Below are 17,878 nucleotides of genomic sequence, written 5' to 3'. Positions count from 1 at the left end.
TGAAGTGTCTTGCTAAAGCACACAACGACCATGAAACAGGTTAGAGGGCGGAATCGAACTGCCGACCTTCCGATCATCGACCGACTCGCTCTACCACCTGAGCCACAATGATCGGGAAAGTCTGATTTTGTAAAAGCTCTAAATCCAATCATACAGTAAAATCAATACTTCTTTAGAACATCTCAACATTTTAACTTCCATTGAAGGAGGGTTTAAGAAAAGAACCGTTGTGTTACACTGCATTTGTTTTAGCTGATTGTAAATGCTGCCATCTGGCAATTTAATGTGTGTACCGTAATTTCCGGACTATGAGCGCACCTGAATATAAGCCGCACCCGCTAACTTTAAAAAGAAAACAAGTTTTATACATATATCGGCTGCACTTGTCTATAAGCTGCAGGTGTCCACGTTGTAACATGAGACATTTGCACAGAAAGATTTTTTTAAACTTTTAATTAAATACGTACCGCTAAGATAGACAAATACGTAAATGCTTTTTTCCGAACAGTTCCTGTAACACGGCTGGTTAAAAAAAATAAAAACTACAGCAGCCTACCAGGAAAATTTATTGATCGCTATCTTAAAATCCATAAACTAGCCGCATCATTGTTTAAGCCGCAGTGTTCAGAGCGTGTGAAAAAGGTAGCCTTGCGTGTGAAAAAGGTAGCCTTGTAGTCCAGAATTTATGGTGTATTCTGTGGGAAAATAACTGTATTTTTAATGTTGGTGCTGTTGTTTCCAGCACTCATAAACTTGGACAAACATGAGTCACGCATTCATGGATTTTATTGCATTAAATCACATGTATCCAGTCTTGTTTGACAAGAAATATGATGTGTTCGATCTGTGCACAGTCATTAAATGGCGGCAACAACACACCGTCTACTGAAAAGCATCTGAGACCGTAACAACAAACAGATATGGCGCTTTGGATGGTAATGACAAAATCCTTTACTTCGATAGAGGCTGTATGATCCCCTACAAGAGGTCCTGAGGTTAATCTATGGGGTTGTGAGTTGATTATTGAAGTAGGGAGCAAGAAAAAGGAAAAAAAATCTGCGACTAAATTCTCCTCATTTTTCAGATTAGTCTCTAATCTGTGTTTTCTCGTTACTGTACTCTTTAATACTGTGGTTTTACCCATTCAGGCTGAGAGGAATTATTCCCATGAGAAGAGGAAAATCCCTCTGAACTGCTTAAAGCTTACACAGATCAGGGGTCAAAAGTAGACGTGACTTTTAAAGCAAGAAAGGCTGAGAGCCACTGTTCTGGACGAAGCTTTTCCATCGCACACGACTGCAGCGGTCACCTACTTAATCTTTTCTTACAAGCACATACATACAAGCCCAACATCTACCATCGCACTTTAATCCTCCACATAGACGTCCCACATACACTTTGCATCTGTTCAAAATCTACAAGCTGCTATTCGAGTTTAGCTTCACGGCAGCTGTACAAAACCGAGCTCGAGGCACAACAGGGCATTCACAGAATGGCAGGTGTGCACAAAACAACACAGGCTTCTGTACATCGTGGTCCATATATCAATGTGAGTTATTTGAATAAAAGCTGCTTGAGAGTCTTTTTATTGTCAACAAATGTTAAACCAACGTTTAAATCTGTCTGTAAATGCTTTCTGAATTCTCTGCACTGTCATTGGCTCTCAGTCCATTCCTACTGAAGGCAAATCTTCAGTATCTGTCTCTATTATATGCTTTCATTTTCAAAAAAATAACTATTTATTACAACAACTAGATGCTAGTTTTTAGCAGTTGTGACTTCTACAGTAGTATTGGACAACAACTGAGTATTATGGCAAAGAGGGAATGAGATATATCAGGCTTTACCTAAAATTTTCACTAGAAACGTCCGACTAGTTTCAGTTTGAGAACAACGTCTGTTGAATCCAATGTGTACGCTGAAACTGCAGTATATATGGTGGATGTATTTCTATGGATGGATCCAAGTGAAAATGTTTGGTTTTGCACACATCAGGGCTCATCTTGAGGAGGACTCTTCTTCTTGACGTACTGCCGCAGGTACTGGATCGCCGACAAGGCGCTCACGTTTGCTAGAAGAGCTGAACAGGAGAAAGGTTATCTGAATTAGACTTCAACTTCAAGTCATGTGTGACACTTAAAAAGAGGCAGATCCTTGTTTGGCCGTCTCTGGCGACACCTCTGGTGATTAGCGGTAAGTGCAGGTGTGTTTTTGCATCTCACTTCCAGGTGATCCCAACATCTCACTAAGTAACTTAAGGCGGTATTCTCTCTGATGACCAGCAGGGGGCGACTCCTCTGGTACAAAAATGGAAGTCTGACTCTATAGAAGTTTAGGAGAAAATCGCCCAACTTCCTGATTTACTGCATCAGTAAACATTCTTCTAATGAATCTGTGGTCTCAGTTACTAGTGTCAAATATCCTTAAATGCAGAACCGTGTTGTGAAAGTAAAATCAACCACGAGCTCTTAGATTATCATTTATTATCTGTTTTTCATTTTATGTAAACGTGTCTTTGTTGTTCTGAAACTCCTCAGTGTCGGTGGAGTGACTTTGCTGAAGCCTAATTATAGGCGTGTTACCTAGGGGTCAAAAAGGTCGAGGTTTGAGGTCAGCTACAGTAGATATGTTTATCCCTAAAAGGGTTTTGTTTTTGGAGAGATGACCTCAGGTTTCTTACATGGTATGGACACTGTAAACTCATGACCTATATACGACGAGCCAATAGGAGAAGAGTTTGTGTTTCCTGTGAAGGCAGTTGCATTGTCCTGCTCCCATGTCATCAGTTTTTAATACAAGGACTTTCCTGTAATTTAATCAACAACCTCATTTTGCAATTGGTAGTGACTGAACACATTTATTTACATGAAAATCTTCAAGACTTCAAGCTCCTGAAAACCTTTGATTCTTGTGTTTTCATCAACAAATCACATCCAAATATGAAGCAGTAAAAATGGAAGGACAGCAGCTGTGGGCCTGACTCCCACACAGTCACGATAAAGTGATAAAATAGCATCGAAGCAAGAGGGTAACAATAGCTTGCTGTTGTTATTTTTATTATAAGCACACCCACCCTCATTAGATTTCAGATCCAGTGTTACATCCAACAGATGTCACCCTGCTTCAATCAAAGTGATAGCAAGGACAAAACACACTTTGTTCGAAATGTTCCTGCACCACTGGTCACAGTCAGGAAAAAAGATGCTTCTAGGACCTTTAATGTTTTATTTTAGAACTGAGATGTCTGCTGAATAATGATATATAAATGCATTACCTGCTTTCCAGGCATCAGCAGCCTCTGGATCAGAGGATTTCAGCACCCAGGAGGCAAAAGCAATGCAGACTAAACACATGTCCGACTGCTTCAGGGTGGAGAAGATGCCCACAGGTTCTGTAAGAGACAAGCACAATGCCAAATGAACACTTGTTTACTTTTGTCTTCTGGTGGAACGAGACCAAACACGTACTTGTTGTCTGTATCGCGTCTAAAATCCTCTGCTGCTCTTCCAGCAATCTGAAGAGCTGAGAGGACGTCGGGCAGATTCTTCCCTCGCTGAGCACCGTCACCCCTGCATCCGAGATCTTCTCCGCCTCGACCGGGAACATCCAGGCCCCGGACCTCCTGCACCAGATGCTGCCTTTGTCGTGGAAGCGGATCTTCCTTATGGACATCAAGCTTTTCCAACTGGATCCGGGCTGGATGAAAGAGTGAGACACGACCCTGATCGGTGAGATGTCGTCCGCTCCCTCGCAGTTTGAGCTCAAGAAAACAAAGTCGGGTTTTGGGAATGTGAGCTCTCGGACGGTGGGGTGAGAACAAGAGAAGATGGGGATGGGTTTCTCCTCGCTGCACTGCAGGGAAGAGGAGGAGATGTCATCTGTGCAGGTACAAAGAGTGTAGTCAAAGACAGGAGCCACGGAGATGTCCTCTGGATCGTAGACGGTGACACAGCGGGACTCGACGCTTGTTTTATCCTCCGTGAAAAAGTATTCAAAGGCCTCTGGGGTGGATGTTCGGTAATCTGTATCCAGTAAGTTTGTGCTGGTCAGTAAAGACGCAGGAATAAGTGCTTCCAGGCTTTTGCTCACTTTCAAAACAGTGTTGTCCTCCAGAGACCTGCTGAGAAACAGACTGCTCTCATCATCACTCAAAGCGTTGAGCGCTTGGACGTTGTGCATGCTTTTGCTTTTCGTCATCCGTCTCGGCAGCTCAAGTTTGTTCAAAGCGCTGGACTCCGGATCGTCTAAACCTTGTCCTCCCAAGTCCTCTAAAGGCACAGGAGTTTCCCTCCCTTCAGAGCCTGTGGACTCCTCGTCATGTGAAAGGAAAGGAGAGTCACTCGTCCTGCGTTGCTTTTTGCTATGAGGATCAGGGCTGGGGTTCCTGCTGGTGCCGAGGAACTGCCAGTACTCTTCTTCAAAATCTGAAGTGGAAAACTCACAGCTGGAGCGATCCGGCTTGGATTCATCAGAATGCGTGAAGTAGTCCGAGTCCGCAGTGTCGGATGTGTCCATCAGAGTGCTATCAGATGAACTGTACTCCGCTGTGTCGACCAGCGAGCCGGGATTTGTCGGAGAGTCGTCTCCATTTGGGGTCACCGTGTCTTGTGTTTCTCTGGGTGGTGAACTTCTGCCCATCCTGAGCTGCAAGATGTCGTTTATCGTCAGCTTTTCCATTTCATCCCAAAAGCCAGAAATGGCGTAGACGGGCCGAGTGTGGCCCGTGGCTTTAGCGTATGTTTCAGGGCTTTCGACCTCAGAGCAAAGCGTCACAGTTAAATCAGGAACAGGAAGCGGACCGAGCTGGTCGCCCTGAGAGCAAGCAGATGCTGAACGAGTCGTTTTGTGATTCTGGGGTTCAGGTGTGTCTGCAGGCCTGCAGAGCACCACGCTGTGTGTGTCATCGTCACACGTGGAGATGTCATCTGGCACTACGGCAGCTCTCTGGCCGGCAGATGGAAATGTGAGGGAACTCTCGGCGCTGGTGCTTTCATAACTTTCACAGTCGGTAGCTGCTGCGTTGCTGGAGGGAGTACCATCGTCCTGTGTTCGGTCGGCATCAGTGCCCTCAGTCAGACTGAACAGATGGCTGTCAGATGTGGGAGATAATGAGCGGTGCAACTGTTGGTTTTCCATGAGATGCTCTCGGAGAGGATGCTGAGGTTCCTCCACTGATTCAGCAGCTGACAAATAACTTTCAGAATCATAACTGTGAGTGGAGAGGAAGTCGGCGCTGTCCTCCAGCTCGTCTGACTCCACACTCTCCAACTGTGTCAGTGTGTTTCGTGATGTGGATGTTGGGCCGCCTGCTTTGTATTTGCTTCTGTCCATCTGTGGCTCTGGGATTTCTTCTTTGGGCAGCTTTTCTGACAAGTTCTCTTCTTCACAAGACATTACGAACATTAGTGATGAATCTAAAACACTCTCTGCGTTTGTTTCAATCATTTGATTCCCTGAATTTGACTGTGTATCCCAACCTCCCTCAGGTTCATTTCTATCTTCATTTATCTCGAACCCGTTTTCCAGTGAGGTCTCCTCACTCCTGCACATCCCACTTCCCTCACAGGGTTTTTTTTGCCTTCGTTTTTTTTTCACAGACGTGGCACGTGCTCGCTGTCGTGCAGGACTGTCGTTCACTGTCACAAACCAGCGCTCCTTCTCTGCCTTTAAAGCAACACTGCAGACACTCACACCTGTCTGTGTGGTGTGCAGCTCATTCAGTCCTGTCTGGTGTAAAGAAAGCGGGTCAGGCTCCTCTGTGGGTTTGATGTTACTCTCTGCCTGCACATCTTTTGTCAGTTCTTCAGATTCTCCTGAACTCTCCACGTTTGGCAGCTTGTTTGAAACGCCGTCACTCGTCTCCTCTGTGACGTCCTCTGCAGCTTTCACCACTTCTGTGTCGGTGGGATTCCCTCCAGGACGATCGATACAGATTTCAGACTCTTCAGCTGTTACTGCAGCATCGTCCACTCGCTCTCTCGTAGCACTTGTGCAGCTCTGCTCTCCGCTGCTGCGTCCTCCTGCAGCGTTTGTTTCAGCTGCATCGGGGCTCTGCTGAACGTTTCCTGACTCCTCTGAATCGCTGAGGCTCCAGTCATCGGGGCAGGCGAGCAGAGGCTGCAGCAGACAGCACTCCTCGCTGTCCTCGTAGAAAATGGTCCAGTCATACTCTGCGATATGAATGCTGTGATCTAAATCATCCATTGTGACCCCTAACATGCTCTTCAATCTGCAAAAAGACAACAATACCTACATTTAGATTTAGATGTGTGCCATAAACAAACAAGCAGTTCGTCCTCGGTGCATCATGTTCGTCACATCAACACATCTGAGCTAAATATAGAGCTCGTGCATTTGTGTGGAGCTTAACTGTTGTGCAGAAACCTTTGGTTTGAGAGTTTGACCTCAGAGCAGGTAAACAACACCAGAGCACCTCGGTCACCGCTTCCATAACAGACCCCAAAATACTTTCTGCTCTTAGAAAACAGGTCATAAGATCTGATATGAAAGAATCAGCTGTCCAGCGTCGGACACATTGGTTCAACTAACAAACTTGATGGGGTCCCTGTTTTGTTATCATAGCGAAGTTGCACAAATTGCACAGCTAGAATATGACGTACACATTCAAATTATTCCTTAACTTGGTTTGTTTTGTTTTTTAAAAAAAACTTTTTTCTGCAGGATTGCTGTAGATTTGGGGTAAAACGTCATTAGGATCACTTTCTCATCTTCAGCATAACAGACGTTCCACTTAAACTCTCCTCTGCCGTTTGTCAAAGTCATCAAAGGTCTTGTCTGTCAACATTATTCCCAAAACCCGACCGTGAAGCCCACAGCCGCAGCCCATCGTCCATAATGCAACACAAACAGCAGCCTACCTGTTGCAGACGGACAAACCATCCAGTTTGAAGGTGTCAGTGCTTTTTCCTGCAGGGACGTTTCAGCTATGATGTCCATCTGTCCTTGCATGTGTCAGACTGGGCCCTTTGCGCTCTGCTGTTATAAATAGAGCAGTATGTCCTGTCACATGTAGCTGCTGCTGGTGCAGACGTCCTTCCCTCCATGACCAGAGGTATGACATTTCAGTCGCCCAAAGTATGAGCCCCGATCATAACGTAGTAAAAACAAGAGTTCCAAACATAGTGAAACATTTTGATGCCATTGTGAATGTTTTAGACATTTACTTACTAGAAATGTCAGCGTTGTTTTTGTTTAAAAGGAACTTTAAGGTTGACTTTATTTATAACCTCGAAATCTAAGTTTAAGCTGGAATTTCTCACAAAATATTTAAAGTCCCATGCACGTGACATGTACTCAGAAAGCTTTAATCAGGATGTGGTAACATTTCTTGATTATGTTGTTTGAACTACTGTGCTTTTTTTCCTTTTTTGAATGAAATTCAAACCATCTGTTGTGTGAAAGCTCATCTCTGTTCAGTGTTCCAACATGCAGGATAACATCAGTATCACACTAGCCTTGAAATGTAATTGGATAATTTGTCAAATGAGACGTCTCTGTAATAAAAAATGAGCAAAAACATGAGAATCAAAGCGTCTCCTCACTCTTATCCTGCAGTAAAAATACACAAGAACTGTAAACCCACATTTGGTAACAATATCAAAAACTGGAATTTAGATTAAAATAATTTAATCTGCTTTTATGTTATTTGGATGTTTTTAGCCACTTTATGACGGAATAATAAAAAGGTAATCACTGTTATTTTGTCTAATTGCACTTTAAGGCTGACTTTGTTTTGGGCTGCATTGATAGAGATGCAATTTCAATCCTTAAACTCTAACTTTAGGTCATAATTTCTTACAAATGATCTACTTTTCATCAACATTTTTGCTGTTATTTTAAAGTCTTATATATCTGACGTCCACTCAGCATCTGGTCTAAAACAGAAAGCTTCTTCTATCAGTGTGTGGAACTACTTTACTTGTTTTTACCAAAGCTCTGCTCCATTCAGTGTTTCAATAAGCAGGATAACATCCATATAATGCCATCCTTGAAATCTGGATAAACTTTTTTTTTTCAAATTCAAAATCTTAAATGAGCAAAACTATGAAAATCGGAGCTTTAAAATGGTTCCATCACTCTTATCCTGCAAGAAAAAACAGCTGCGAAATCCAAACTTTGTAAAAAAGAAAAAAAAAAAAGAAGTCAGAAACAGGAATTTAAATAAAAATAATGTTATATAATATGTTATTTTGATGTTTTTTGGCAGTTTTATTATAGAATATAGTTCAGTGGTGTTTTCTTAAAATGTGAGCTGAATTTGGAATCTCCTGCAAAATATCTGTGTCTCACCACAAGTAATCCACTCACTGCTATCCTGCAACACAAACAGCAAACAATAGCTTTAATAATCATGTAAACTTGAATTTAAATGAACTGATTTTATATGCTTTTATGTTATTTGCATGTTTGTAGTAGCTTTATGGTGAAATATTCTTTATCCTGTATGCATTCCCTGTGTTTTACGGTCATTTTTGTCTATTTAGAGATTAATAACCAGCTTCTCTTAATGTAAAGGGACCACAGAAAGTAGAAGTTAAATTATGATGTGATGGACATACGTCACTAGTTGTGGCCTAAACTACGTTGTGATGACACATTTTAAAGTTACGACGACACACAGGATTATGGAAAGGTGCTTTATTTCTGCAAACGATACGTACGGCTTCTCAACTTTCTTCATGGCACTGAAACTGGGATATGTACATCATTACAAAAACAATACGTCATTCGTATAAAACAATATGTACATGTAGTCAGCTTATGGTTGTCTGTACAACAGTAAACACACGAAGCAGGGAGAGGGGGGATAGTCATGGAATGATTGCTGCCTTTTATCTGGGTCGCTTCAGATTGCTCCACATACGCTGAAGATGTAAAATGACTTTTTGTTCTTATCAAGATGTGGAATAAAATACCGTGGAGCAAATATAGCTTGGATAGGATTGTAGATACAGTAAAGGCCACTGGATATAAGTCAAATACCCAATTATTCATCACAGATATGTCATGATTAAAAGCTTCCTGGCTGCATTTAAAGCTCATAATGGCACAGTAAGTAATCACAGTAATGGCGTACGGCAAAAGCCATTTTCTTCAGACATTTGGCAAAAGGTAATAGTAGTCAAGTAAAGTTCATAATGCAACTCCACTGTTGCCATCTACACGACAACAACAACAACAACAACAACAAAAAACCCTCACTCACACTCGATGGCAACGAGATATTTGGAGCGTTTCTTTTGAAAAACTGAGGTCCAACGTGAGCCGGAGACCTCGGATAAATAAAGTGCACAAGGTAATTTGGAGAGGAAAAAGGATTTAAACATAATCGGCCTCAGCAGGATCACAGGATTTAAAAAAAAAAAAAGATTGTGTTGAGAATGTCTCATGGGTGTGGATGCAATAAATGCGGCTGCGATACACGGTTTGTTGAAATACATTCACCTTGGTTGGTCACACAAATAATACAACAACAAAAAACACAAATAAACAATCATCATCCAGTGCCTCTTCCTACAGCGTCCACCAGAGGAACACACACATCATTTATTCTTTTGGCCCGAATCTATGCAGTAAAAAGTCAAATAAATAGCACACACGTAAAACATCGTCACCAGCAGATCAAACGTCCGTCGAGTGTCACTGGGCTGTCGCTTTGTCCACACGGCCGCTGGTTGGTTTTGGAATAATTTGATATTTTGGGAAACACACTTGCAGAGAATTAGAAGAAAAACAATCAATACGAGTTACTTTAGCTCAGCACAGGCTAGAAACAGTCAGCCGGGGTCAGTTCAGAGGTTACAAGATCTGCTTAAGAGGCTGGTTTTTACCTCTGGACGGACGCGGGCCAGCTGTTCCCTCATTTCCTGTCTTTGCCCGGCGCTAAGCTACGCCACTTCTCATACTGACTGTCTAATTCTGCCAAACTGTTCCAAGTGCAGGATACTCAGATGCTTCTTTTGAAAGAAAAAACTGAGACAATTCAGAGGACTGACAGATTCGGACACTTGTTCCAACATCTTTTTAAACAGAGAAAACGTAGCAGCTCCAGTGACACGAACGCAGCAGAAGCAGCAGCAACAGTTACATTTGGCCACCCTCATCAGAGTCAGCTGGTCTTTCTTTCTTCACATGATTAGAAACTCTCACACCGTTCCTGAGCTCTCTCTCCTACCTGCACCAGACCTCCCACCCCTCCTCCTACACGTTGTAGTCTTGAGTCGTGGATGTTGTGGTTATGGTGGCACTGTTGAGCGTCGACGCTGCTGCAGAGGGCCGCTCCCTCCTCACATATCTTGGCTTCCTCACTTCAAAACAAAGACAGAAATCATAGACTCATGTGTGGGAGCAACAAGAGGAGACTTGCACTGAAATGATCAGGAGCACATTTAAGGAAATCTTTGGTGCTTTTTTTTGGTAACGTGACAGTTTGGGCTTTTCCTGCATTGCTGCAATACTCCTCGCCAACAATGACAGATATTGCAGACGCTACCAGAGCTTCCCGTAATACTATAACCGGTTCAGCGAGGTCGGACAGTTTCCTAACAGGTTTTCTGACAGAGCAACACAGTGAAGCCGTCTTACCTGACGACGAGGGGATCATGACGGCCTGGAAGGGAAAACGACAAAGTTTAAAGAATCCCTTTGAGACACGAATCGACAGCAGAACGTTGCTGACAACAAACAGATTTACAGCCTCTGCACAAGACAAACAATAAAACAGACTTACCGTTTCACTTGGTTGGAATATGAAGGCTGTGAAAACACACAAATCGATGTTAAGTTTGATACAAGAATACACTAAAGTAAAGCTTCACTATGACGCCTCTGGTGGCCAGAACCGTGCGCTGCTCACCCTTGTTGCGCCGGTAGAAGATGCTCGGGAGCCGGTTGGAGCGTTTGAGGTAGAAAAAGGAGGCGACAGAGAGGATCAGGAACAGGCTGATCAACAGCGTTCCCAGGAGAAGAGAGGCCGCCACACCTGGACCCCCTGCACCAAGCACAAAATGATGGAGGAGACATGTGGTGAACATCCTCCTGAAAGCTACAGTCATATAAAAGCTGTTAACACCCACAGACAGAGACTCTCCAGTGACCCACATCTCAAGGCCACATGATGTGAGACTACGCTGCTCGGGATGATGATGTTACCTACAAGTAAGAAAACAGTCAGGACCGGTTTGTTGAGCGTTGCTAATGTTAACAGCAGCGTTCTTTCCCTGCTCGTCCACATACCTGCGCTGGTGTGGTTTCATATTCGTCCGTCACTTTACTCTCATTGAAACAACCTTAATTTAATTTTACAGATCAAAACAGTGTCAAACTGCTGCTTTTTTTGGCAGCGCTGGCAGAGATGTGTCGGGCACCCAGCGAGCGGCGTGTGAGGGTGTGTCAAGGTCGATGGCGTCGCACAATAACAGCACTGATTCTTGAGATAAGAGGCAGCAATGGCTTAATACTACAGGTTTTGACTTGATATTCATGTATTTGTAGTAAATGGGTCTCCCGTACAGGAACGGGGCTTTATTCTGAACATTTATGCACTTCATTTATTTATGTCAGACACACTAAAAAGCATTTTAATTTTATTAATCCAACAAGAATCTACACTTCTCAGGTATGTATTGCTGGAATAAAAACCTTCCTTATGCTGTCTGAATTGTACTGACATGTACTTTTTTCCTCCCATGTCTTAGTATTCATGTGTGTGAATAAAAGTCAGTGAAGCTCCAGGAGTCAGATTCCTATCAGGCTAGAAATAGCTGAAGAAAACCACAAAGTTCTCTGCCGTGACAGGGAACGGCTAACTGAACAGGGAGAGGCCCAGAAATGCAAAGTGTGCTCAGTGTCCAGGGATGATGATGATGAAGGTCCACCACCGCTGTCCTAAAGGGTCCCACTTCTATTCTGTTTTTTTATGCTTCACACACATTCATACACAAGGTGCTGCCTGCCATTGGGAGCAACTTCAGGTTCAGTGTCTTGCCCCATTGACTGTGGAGGGGCGAGGGATCGAACCATCAACCTTACAATCAGAGGACAACCCGATCCACCACCTGAGCCACAGCCGCCCTTCTCTTGCTTTCTCACATCTTGTTCTTAAAGATATGTTGAAAACTAGTATACTAATATCCACTAATGCAGTGCCTGCATTGTTGGATTTGTAGTAGTTGACACAAAAGAAATACAGCAGCTGTGTTTAATCTGGTTATTTTTATAGATTTATATCATGAGTGTTTTGTTAAGATGGCGATGGCAGGTAGTTTCATGGTGGTGTGTGCTGGTTTATTACCTTAAAGTAAAGAAACACATAATAGAGCAGTTAAGAACATCTCTGCAATAAGACTAAAACACCTGCAATATGGGATATTATTTATCATGTGACTATAATACATCCTCAGAGTATTTCTCTACCAAATTACTGCTCTGCAGTCGTGCTCAAATGTATTCATCCCATTAAAGAAGGAAAAAAAACAGCTTCAGTCACTGAAATAAGTTGAAATTGACAAAAGTAATAATAAATAAAAATTTAATGAAAATCATGACGTTGCTTTTGAATTGTGGTTCAATAGAAATATTTTAAAAAAAAAAGCATGATGGGACCCGTGAACTAATATTCTGTTGAACAACCCTTTGAGCCAATCACTGCCATCAGGTGTTTCCTGTAACTCTCAGTCAGACTTGTGCACCTGTTGACAGGTGTTTGGATTTCACTGCTCATCAGCAAAGTGCTCGAATTTAGCAGTTTTGTTTTTTTTTAATTATTTATTTCAACCACAATTCAAAAGCAATGTCTTATTTCACCAAATTATAATTTAGCAATTTTTTATTTATTATTACTTTTTTCAGTTTATAGTTATTTGAGTGACTTTTGTGAAATTTGCCTTTTCTTTAATGGAAGGGTCTGAATACATTTAAGGACGACTGCACATATTTGTTGCATTTATTATATATAATATGCACAATACATCCACCAGAAAAATATTACAGCACTAATCCCCTGTATGTTACTGTATCTGTATATTGTATACTGTAATATGGTATTATTATCATTGTTATTATTGTTGCTGTTGTTGTTGCTGATTTTGAATTTGAATGCTGATTTTCATTTTGAATTTTGAAGGCTGCTGTTGTTGCTGATTTTATGTTGGTGTTGTGTTGTTTTTTCCTGGTGTAGCAATTTCCCTGAGGTCTTGTACCGAAGGGATCAATAAAGTTTTATTCTAATTCTAATTCTAATAATTTCCCAGTAAAATGTATTTAACATCTATGTTTTGTGTGTAAGTTTTAGCATCGGTTCACTAAAATATTTGAAACTTTAAGGTTTGGCAATGACAAATTAACAACATGTTTTTGTTCTTATTACGGACTGTCAGGTTCTTTCAAAGCTGAAGAGGAGTGATTTTTAAAACACACTAACATTAGGATGGAGGTTGTGTGTTCCAGTGCAAAACAGAAAGCAGTTTCAATGTTTATTCAAAGCACACGCCCGTCTATAAAACATTAATATTTGTTTAACTGACTCATACTTCTGGTGCCGACTACTGAGAGACATATAAAACCACAGTTAAGATCAAGAAATACACACCACACAGAATGAAATGAGTCCATAATGGCTGTAAAACACTCACCGATTTTAGGAATGACAGTCGTGACTGTTGTGTGATTTTTACGCTCCACTGTGTAATCTAGAAAGCACAGAAAAAGAGGTCAATTACCAATTCAGCACTTTTGTTTGTTAAAAAATCAAACCTCTACAGAGCACACAGTCCTTACTGTAGGTACAGACGGTTATGTTCTCCAGATCCACAGCTGCCGAGTCACAGAATATGCACACAGTGTTGCTGTTTTCAAGGACACGCAGGAAGCAGCCTGTCAGAGAAAAATGAGTTTTTCATTCTTTGATATCGCTGCATCAACAAAACGTTCAGATAATCCTGCAACAAAGTGATGCTCTTTTACATTTAAATGGCCACAAAAGCTAGTTTTTTGGCACCAAGGATGAAGTTGCAATGAACACCGGCGCAGTTATTTTTTTAAACTTTTACAAAAGGCTGCAGTTTTTTTCACTCTAAAACTTTGACATGAACAAACTTTCATTTAACAAACAAAAGGTCACAGGACGTAAACCACGGACGTGCACACATGGCGCTTGCACCGAGGATCATTATCCTTTCTACATCTGAGTTAAGTCTCTTGATGAGTCAGTGTTTACAGATTGCAGCGGTTGGTGTTTGCACGCCAATGATGTATTTCCGTTCGCGTATTTAACTTACTGCTCTTGACATTCACCTGTACAGAATAAAGGAACGACTGTACTTCCACTGTGTTTGTTTGCTGCTGCATTGCACTTCCTGTCAGACAGACTGCAAGCTATGCCCGACACCAGCATCACAGAAGACAAATACAACACCTATCCAAGTGTCACTGACGCTTGTGTAGGTGTTTGAGTTGATGCTGGTTCTGCATGCAGCATTTCGACTGCCAGTACGAGAAAGAGCACTACTTGATCCAAAGGCGACTCAGCTTGATTAATTAATTAGTCTGAGCCCATGCGGGAAAATAATGTGAACAGTTCAACGCTGGAGCAAACAGTTCCAAACACTACATACGCATGGAGAAGCATTACCGTAGATTCTGGACTATAAGCTGCTACTCTTTTCACACATTTTGAACTCTGCGGCTTAAACAACGATGCGGCTAATTTGTGGATTTTTACGAATTTGCCTCGAGACCAAAGTGACATCGAGAGCGAAAGAGAGACGGAGGAAGTGTGTGGCGAAGTAATTCTGAGGCTGTTCAACTCTGATACTTTAGTGGTTTTAGTGCGCAGGAGGAAGATGAAGACAGCGATCAATGACTTTTCCTGGTAGGCTGCTGTATTTTTTATTTTTTTTTACCAGCCGTGTTACAGGCGCAGTTCGGAAAAAAGCATTTGTGTATGTTAGACAAGTGCGGCCTATATATGTACAAAGCGTGTTTTCTTTTGAAAGCTTGTGGGTGCGTCTTATATTCAGGTGCGCTCAGTAGTCTGGAATTTACGGTAATTCCATATTACATTGAGTTGCGTGGATCTAACTCAACGTGTCTCTGCAATTCAGTCGAATCTCTCAGATGCTAAACAGTCAGAGGCTCCGCTCTGCACTCAGAACACTATTTCCGTCTGACTTATCTCATATTGAAGCTAATAATGAAGTTACGAGGTCAAAACTCTCAGTGGGATTCTGCACAACGCCGACAGCCTCAGTCAAAGCTGTGTGTCGGTGGTAAGCTGTTGAAAACGTTACCTGGTTCACAGTGAGTGTCATTGGAGCAGGAACTGTTGGCTCTCTGTTTCTCGCCGCAACACTCGAGGGAGTTCTGATGTAGGGCCTGTAAACAGCACAGGTAGCGAATCAGCGCAACCAGAACAGAGCACACACCGGCCACACTTTGACCCGGTAAAATCCTCGTCGTACCTTCGTTACGGGTGTCTCAGGTCTGATGAGAATCACAGTAGCAGCCAAGACCAGAAGGAATGACAGAGCCATGTTCAAACCTTTGGAGATCAAACACACATGAATTAGGTACGCTTCAGTGACTTGGACTGGGCACACAGCAGGACACGTTTAATCTGACAGGAAGGAAGAACGATGGAGCAAAACACCAGATAATTAGAACAGCTAATTATCCTGACTGGTTAGATGTTTAGGTGTTGTACATACTTGAAAATCAAGATTACTGGAGCAGTTTCTATACATCTCAGGACATTAATTCGTGCTTCAAAGGTAATTTTACATCATCATTTGAATTGGGTCTTGTAGAAACAAAATTTTCTCAAAGTATGGGATGGAAAAAGCACTATTCTGGTATCTTTCAGTGACATTAAACTTTAAATTATACACAAATGATCTGCTCATAACTTTCCTGTGTCTTGCAAAACTACGTGACTCGTGAATCTTTGCCTTCATTTAAAGCCTACATCCCAAAAACACCTCATTTCAATGTCGAACCTGATTTGAAATGAGTTCAAATTGCTTCACGTCTCAATAATTGCATAATTACTGGAGAGACAATGTTGAAATACAGGTACCAAAGTAGAAACTCAACACGACAAAACTAAATACAGCTGTGATTACTCACACAGAAGGCTGAAAACCTGTGCAGCAACATTCGGCAGACTTGTGACTTCCTATTAGCCTAAGTGCATGAACATCTCTCTCAGTTCTCTGCAAATCTGCATCGTGGCTCCACGTGGAAAACAGTTCTGAGAGGGTTTGAAAAATGTGATTGTGAGTCTTCACAGGGATGGAAAAGGATGCAAAAAGATCTGTGACCCACTAAAGATCAGCTGCAGCAGCAATCAGCAGGTACAGAATGAGTCATAGCACCGCTGATCAGAGCCCTGATGACCTGAAAAGATGCCAGAGACGATGCTTTCATAACCCACCTCTGACAAAACAAATGTGCTTCAGACTTGGCACGGTGATCAAGTACAGAAAGTGAAGCTTCTGTGACAGCTCACACAGTGACCTCTATAGATAGCCTCCAAGAACAATCCCATGCTGGCTCTTAAACTGCAAGATTAAACTTTGCAAAAAGGGATGAAAGAAAAAGAAAAAAAAAGCCAGATGAATGTTGGGACACATTCTTGGGTCAGAAGATGAATGAGCTCAGATGGGGTTCAGTGTGAAGCACAGAGGTGGGAGTGTGCTGATGTGAGGTGTTGGGGAGACGACTTCTAAAGATGCTACCATGATTCCTGTTTACCAAAACACTGGCTGACAGGTGACGAGTCCCAGTCGGCTGCGGGGAGCTTGGCAGAAAGGAACATTCCTGCATGATAACAATCCAAAGCACACAAGAGCCTCTAAAGGAGGAAAACATGAAGCCTATGACCTGGCCAAGTATGCCGCCAGACTCGAACCCAACAGAACAGCTTTGGAGAGAAGTGCAGCCTGTTGAAACGACAGAACACCTCTTCAGTAAAGTGTTCATGCTGAAGAGTGTGTCATTAAAAATAAAGTTAGAAGATGCTGCAAAAGTAAAAGATTTAAATCTGAGTAGTGTGGGGACTATTTGATTTAAAAAAGTGAATCTAAACTGTTTGACATTAGAGCAAATACCTTACTGATCCAGTTCATGAATAATGCCGTCACTGTAAGGTGGTACAATCCTGAATCATCTGCAGTTTAACCGATATTGGTACAGGCTATAACTTGGAATTACAATACAATTGGTTAGGTTTAAAATGTTTTGTTTTCAAACTGTACAAACCTGCAGTTTGAGTATTCACATTAGGCAGTCTTACTAAAAATATTGGAGAGAAACAGGCCACTTTTTAACAAACTTTTGCCCGTTACTAAGCTTTATTTTTAGTGCAAACACATAATTTGAGGAGCAACACAGCAACCGAGTGAGAGAACTACGGGCTGCGGCTAACGCCAGTGTTGCTGCGCTAGCTAGCACCTGTCACTGAGATGAAGTTGACCGAGCTAGCACCCTCGGCTAAAGCACCGATGTCAGCGTTAGGATGTAAACCCGCCTCACGTTATCGGAAACCTATCGGCAACAGAATCTGCACGAAACAAAAGTTCACTCACCAGCCGAACACTAGGCTTCGGCCTGACCAAACTCCGAGCTGCGGGGTAGCGACGCCTCGTCCGCCGCAGAGCTGTTAGCGCGCAGTGGCTCGGATCCGTCGGCAGATCTGTCATCAACACACCTCTGCAGCTCCGCCGCAGACAGGTGAAGCGACAGACAGCAGCGGCGGCTCTGGGCTCACAGGTACCTGCTCCCGGTTAGCAAGCACTCATCCGAGCAACGCCTTTCACAATAAAGCCAAGGGGACGCTTTTCACAATAAAAGTCGACTGTGT

General features: G+C 42.5%; 2 protein-coding genes across 2 annotated transcripts; both read right to left on the bottom strand.

Annotated features, from left to right (window-relative positions):
• Positions 1-768: 768 nt before the first annotated feature.
• Positions 769-7,107, bottom strand: perm1b (PPARGC1 and ESRR induced regulator, muscle 1b). The gene is made up of 4 exons (XM_008285402.1): positions 6,879-7,107; positions 3,468-6,229; positions 3,275-3,391; positions 769-2,080 (listed from the first exon to the last, which is right to left on the bottom strand). Exons 2-4 carry the CDS (start codon positions 6,217-6,219, stop codon positions 1,992-1,994), a joined length of 2,958 nt encoding a protein of 985 aa, XP_008283624.1. The 5' UTR covers positions 6,220-6,229; positions 6,879-7,107; the 3' UTR covers positions 769-1,991.
• A 1,536-nt stretch (positions 7,108-8,643) lies between these two features.
• On the bottom strand, positions 8,644-17,815 carry cunh1orf159 (chromosome unknown C1orf159 homolog). Its single transcript, XM_008285390.1, has 9 exons — positions 17,604-17,815; positions 15,480-15,559; positions 15,309-15,393; positions 13,798-13,893; positions 13,653-13,709; positions 10,877-11,011; positions 10,751-10,776; positions 10,606-10,630; positions 8,644-10,328 (listed from the first exon to the last, which is right to left on the bottom strand). The coding sequence occupies exons 2-9, from the start codon at positions 15,549-15,551 to the stop codon at positions 10,222-10,224; spliced, it is 603 nt and encodes a 200-aa protein (XP_008283612.1). The 5' UTR covers positions 15,552-15,559; positions 17,604-17,815; the 3' UTR covers positions 8,644-10,221.
• Between the last annotated feature and the right edge of the window lie 63 nt (positions 17,816-17,878).

The sequence above is a fragment of the Stegastes partitus genome, unplaced genomic scaffold (genome assembly GCF_000690725.1).
Source record: "Stegastes partitus isolate 25-593 unplaced genomic scaffold, Stegastes_partitus-1.0.2 Scaffold10, whole genome shotgun sequence".
In the NCBI taxonomy this organism is placed as follows: domain Eukaryota; kingdom Metazoa; phylum Chordata; class Actinopteri; family Pomacentridae; genus Stegastes; species Stegastes partitus.
Note: the sequence above shows the minus strand (reverse complement) of the source record. Positions and strands in the feature narration are given on the sequence as shown.

What these genes read in the sequence shown, in the direction of transcription:
- perm1b (XM_008285402.1), bottom strand. Translation starts at nt 6,219, where the DNA reads ATGTTAGGGGTCACAATGGATGATTTAGATCACAGCATTCATATCGCA. An exon ending in AGACGCGATACAGACAACAA is followed by an intron (nt 3,392 to 3,467) that starts GTACGTGTTTGG and finishes TGTCTCTTACAG; the next exon opens with AACCTGTGGGCATCTTCTCC. An exon ending in TGCTGATGCCTGGAAAGCAG is followed by an intron (nt 2,081 to 3,274) that starts GTAATGCATTTA and finishes TCTCCTGTTCAG; the next exon opens with CTCTTCTAGCAAACGTGAGC.
- cunh1orf159 (XM_008285390.1), bottom strand. Translation starts at nt 15,551, where the DNA reads ATGGCTCTGTCATTCCTTCTGGTCTTGGCTGCTACTGTGATTCTCATC. An exon ending in TATTCCAACCAAGTGAAACG is followed by an intron (nt 10,631 to 10,750) that starts GTAAGTCTGTTT and finishes TTTCCCTTCCAG; the next exon opens with GCCGTCATGATCCCCTCGTC. An exon ending in CATGATCCCCTCGTCGTCAG is followed by an intron (nt 10,329 to 10,605) that starts GTAAGACGGCTT and finishes TTTGTTTTGAAG; the next exon opens with TGAGGAAGCCAAGATATGTG.